Here is a 4,865-nt window from a genome sequence, read left to right on the forward strand (position 1 = left end):
GGGCTAGCCCCAGCTACCCTAAATTGGGGCATTTAGTTCAAGCAATTAAAATGTCATTGTGATCTACTAGGAAAGGTGTGTGTTTGAAAATGTTCCTGAGAACTCTTATTTTCTGGCCAAGTTTACCACTAGTGACCTCACAACAAACATGGTCCTTGGAAGCCTAATTGAATAAGCTTGTAGCCAGGCCTACAGGAAAGGCAGTACTTATGACAAGAAGGCCTGGGACCTAGACCTGATCTCAGGTTATCTTTTCTTCATATATTTGGTTTTGAGTATATTGAATTGGATAAGCCTTTGAGGTATCCCTAAATAAAATAATTGAATTAGCAGCTGGGTGAATGGTTTGAGAAACTACTTTGAATGGCTTGGTAAAGGAGGAGAAACCAGAGGAGGGACAGAGAAGCACCAGTTAGAGTGTTTTGCCCCAGAGGCAAAGTAAAGGGAGTATTTTAGGTGGGAAGGAATGGTTAACAATGCTTAATGCTTCAGAAATATCAGTTAAGTCCAAGACTAAACATGTTCGTTGGATTTCCCCACATGGAGGTTATTGATCTCAGCTAGAGCAAGTTTTATGAGGTGATGGTGGCAGAATAATATAGCAAGAAGTTAAAGATATGGCCCTTTCTTTTCGTTCAGGCAATAAACTCTTCTTGTAAAAAATTAGCAGCACAGCATTAAACTCAAAGAAACTGGCTAGGCAAGTAGCTACAGACCTTGGTGTTTTTTTGGCTACTGAACCCAAACCACAGCACTGGTAAATAGCACAGAGTACCCAGATTCCTGTATATTGTCTTCATCTGTGTTCTCTGTTAGGCACCTACCTGGAAGTAGATAACTGTTAGATTTTTAAAAAGATAAAATATAAGCTATACAAGCAGGAAAATCTATAACATTTAGTATAACATTAGGACCTTCAGCATTTCCCAGAGCTGCTGAATACCAAGGAGGAAGCTGTGGACCCAAGATCATTGCTTCAGTAATCCCCCCCAAAAGGGATTCTAGGTTGTAAAGTACCTATTCTCTTAGTATACACTGAAATAACCTGGGTGAGTTTTAAAAATCACTATTCCGATTTAGTTGATACCAGGTCTGGTCTGGATGTCAATTTGTGATTTTAACATGTGACAAAGTTTGAGAGCCATTGTGTTAAAGAACAATAAGTTAATCGATGTTCATATTGATTACCCTGAATCAAAGAAAAACATTTTTTATTGAATGTTTGTCATACTTCAAGCACCAGACTAAGTATTTTACATGAATTAGTGCATATAATCCTCATAACAACACAATTTTCAGATGAGAAAAGTAAGGCATATAATACTTAAGTAACTTGCCCAAATTCAGTGCCAGTAATGGGTCTGAGTTTTCAACACAGGTAGTCTGGCCTCAAGTCCATACAGATAATATTCACACTAGTCAATATATTTTATTTCAGAAGGCGAAAAGCATATATTTAAAAACACTATAAGAAAAGCTATAATTCACATACCTTATAGTTCACCCATTTAATGCGTACAGTTGTTTTATATAGAGAGTTGTGCAACCATCACCAGAATTACAACTTTCCAATACTTCCATTATTTTTGCTGTAAGTAATTCTATTTATTATTAATTAGGATAAAAATGAATAAATGCGATGAACAAAAACGAGAAGAACTGTCAGAAATGTCTGAGACTGAAAAGAAAACTGAAGGAAAAGTATATAAGACTGGGGAAAAACAGGAGGTATTTATGTCGTAATATAATATTCAACTCAACTAGTTGTAGTATTAAATTGTTAGGTGGAATAGGAAATCTTGGTATTCGTAACAACTACCTAACAGAATGACAGATATATAAGAAATAAATGTTTAGTTTTAAGAATAATTGTCCTAAGCAATGAACTTACATGGTAAATTATATATTTATTTTTTTGGTTTCTAGAGCCTCTCATATTTAGCTTCAGAACTTGAAGAAACAGATATTGAAAAAATAAAACCAATTACTTTGATGCCACAACTTTCTTTCAACGCAGAATTAACAAACTTATCCAAGTGTTCTCTGTAAGCATTTTACAGAATTATTTCTCTTATATATAGTCTATTACTTGTATTGTTTTTAGTAATAATGTTAGATTTCTTGAGCGAGTACCGTATGCCAAACACTTTGCTAAGTTTTTTAAATGCATTTGCACATTTAATTGCTACCATAACTTTATAGTATTTTCCTCATCTTAAAGATGGGAAAGTTTATACTTATGGAAGATTAAGTTACCCAGGATCACATCTCTAATTCATCAAAGAGGCAGTACATAAACTGATTTGGTTTGACGATTGTTTTTTGTTTGGCTATGCTAGTAATTTTAGTTCACATATAAAGGTGGGATATAAAGCCACTATAAAAAATAAAGTTATATGGTCTCTCTTGTTTGTTAATGGACCCCCTTGCTTTCATAAAATACTGTATCCTATATTGGGAGCCCGCTTTGGGCAATTTTCTACTTTGACACAAACTTCTTTCCTTCCCACCGTGACTTCTTCCTCGGACTATAGTATTTTTCTTTCTACTCCTAGTATCATACAGATCCCCATTTCTCTCATTTTTAGGCATATGGATCTCATCTCCCTTAAAGAGGGTATGTCAACTTAAAGCGCTGAACTAGGTCTAACTTTTCAACGTCTCTGTCCTGTGGGACTCTCTATACCACTTCACCTTTGAATATTGTGAACGTGCATCATTTAGCACAGTGTTGGAAGATAGTAGGTGCCCAATAAATATTCATTTACATTAAACGAATGAATGGATAGTTACATTTAAAAATGAACATGAAGACTAGCAGACACAAAGGCACAATTATCTCTACCCTCTTTCTGACCAGAGAAGTGCAGCAGTGAGGCGATGCTTTATTTGTCCTACACCTACTTCCAAAAGGGGCCTGAGATAATTTATTATGTAAGACACTCATACAAAAGAGCCACCTAAATGAGAATAAGAGAGCAGGAGCCATAAAATGGATGTTAGAAGTAAAGAGGAGAAAGAGAAGGGTGAAGATATTTGTGCTAGAAAGCCTAGATTAAAACCTAGTGGAAGTCAAGGCAAAAGGAAATATACTTTATATCTTTTGAAGCTATAGCTGTCATCATCCATTTAAACTGTCCAGTTTAATAAGAATTGACTCTCTAGAAAGAATAATATACTGATGTTGAAGATAGAGATGAAAGGAATACAGGGATTAAAGAATAAAAAGATTTTACAGGTGAAGGAAAAAAATTTCCTGAAGATAACTATAATCCTAAATTAACAGATTTTTATCATCAGTTCATGAACTCATTGTTAAAACTAATTTCAGAGGGTAATGTGAAGGGCAAATATTACTAAGACATTTCTCTAAAGGTAATTGGGAAGATGGTTAGAAGAAGCCAACAGAGAGGTAGGAAAAATAAGTAATCTTTTGTCTCTGAACCCTCTGAGAAGGTGGCTTATATGAGAGCAAGGGATCATAAGCCTACAGGATGATTAGGGTGGAGAACAGAAAAGGATTTTATGTTTCAACCACAGCTTATCTTCCACCTGGCTTCTCCCTGCTGAAAAAGTAGATCAAGTCTTAAACATCATTAGGTCAGTTCCCTTGCAGCTAAAATGATATTCGGTAAGTGTTGGTTGAATAAACGAATGGATGGATGGAAGACTCTTTTTAGGCATTTCATATCACTCAAGGGATCAATTGATTTTCCCAACAAGTGTTTTTATAGAAGCCTCAGGGAATAACCTCTCTGCCTTGCCTTTCTAATCTTTGGGTTTCGTGAAAAAATGCCTTGGAGAAAGAGTGTATACAACCTAAAGCCTAAAGGGATTTACAAAGACCTTTAATAGGACGCAGCAAGTCTATCGACTTACCTCCTGAGGTTATTGAAAACATGATGTGTGTGTGTGTGTGTGTGTGTGTGTGTCTTTCTTTTAAAAGTTAGAAAATATTTTTGAATTCTTGATCTAAGATCCCCACCCGCATTTCTAAGTCCCTCAGTTTTCTCCTTTCATAAGACATCTTATGATGGGTAAGTGCTGTAATCTCTGTAAGCTATAATTTAGTAAAATAATAGCCAAATGATTTACAGAATCTTGTTTTTAGTTCTTTTTTTTTTGTTTTTGAGTAAATACCTTTCTTTGAAAGCATTTGGGTAGGAAGGGCTTTCACCCACATATTGGCAAGTGTTATTGAGGTTAAAGATACCATTTGTCCTCTAAAGTGATCATATTTTAACTTGTTAAGGTACATTTTAACATGAACATTTTATATCCATTTTGCTTTTCAAGGGTCCTTTAAAGGTTTATTTAATTTTTAGGCATGAACAAAAGAGGAGAGCCAAAATTCAGAAGCGCAAATATTTTATTAAAATATTATACAACGATAAACAGGTTTCTTGCACTTCAGTATCTCCACTGCAGTTTGATTTTAAAGTCATGTTTCAGCAAATTTTCAATATTCGGTTAATATATTGGCCTGAAACAATTTGCTTGGAGGTATGCCATTATTCATTTACTTTTGTGTCTTATTTTTTATGCCATACATAATTTTAAATTTCTTGTTAGCTATTGTTATATATGATAAATTACTTCTTTTATATTAAGAAATAACTGATCTATATAGGTAGACAAGATATTTATAAATAATATATTTTTGATTATTTATAATTCATCAATAGTCTTTTATGCTATAAATACAAAATTATTTGATTTATGGTTTTTCTAAATACTTCTCTCCTGCCAGAATTCCTGCCAGCTCTGGCTGTGCAGTATTACTATTCATTTTCTGGTGAGGTGGAAGAGGGTTGTTTAAGCTATAATCAGTAGTTTAGCTCTTGTAAGTATTGAATGATTTCTCC

The 4,865-nt window shown here is 34.3% G+C and overlaps 1 protein-coding gene across 1 annotated transcript in view; it reads left to right on the forward strand.

Moving 5' to 3' along the window:
* The window catches only part of CC2D2B (coiled-coil and C2 domain containing 2B), a 96,568-nt gene that overhangs the window by 31,660 nt on the left and 60,043 nt on the right, over positions 1-4,865 (forward strand). Inside the window, exons 13-15 of the mRNA XM_023519839.1 lie at positions 1,620-1,728; positions 1,927-2,045; positions 4,326-4,503. Of these exons, the coding sequence (XP_023375607.1) occupies positions 1,620-1,728; positions 1,927-2,045; positions 4,326-4,503 (406 nt within the window). The remainder of the gene's footprint in view (positions 1-1,619; positions 1,729-1,926; positions 2,046-4,325; positions 4,504-4,865) is intronic.

Source organism: Pteropus vampyrus, unplaced genomic scaffold, assembly GCF_000151845.1.
Source record: "Pteropus vampyrus isolate Shadow unplaced genomic scaffold, Pvam_2.0 Scaffold238, whole genome shotgun sequence".
Taxonomy (NCBI): Eukaryota; Metazoa; Chordata; class Mammalia; order Chiroptera; family Pteropodidae; genus Pteropus; species Pteropus vampyrus.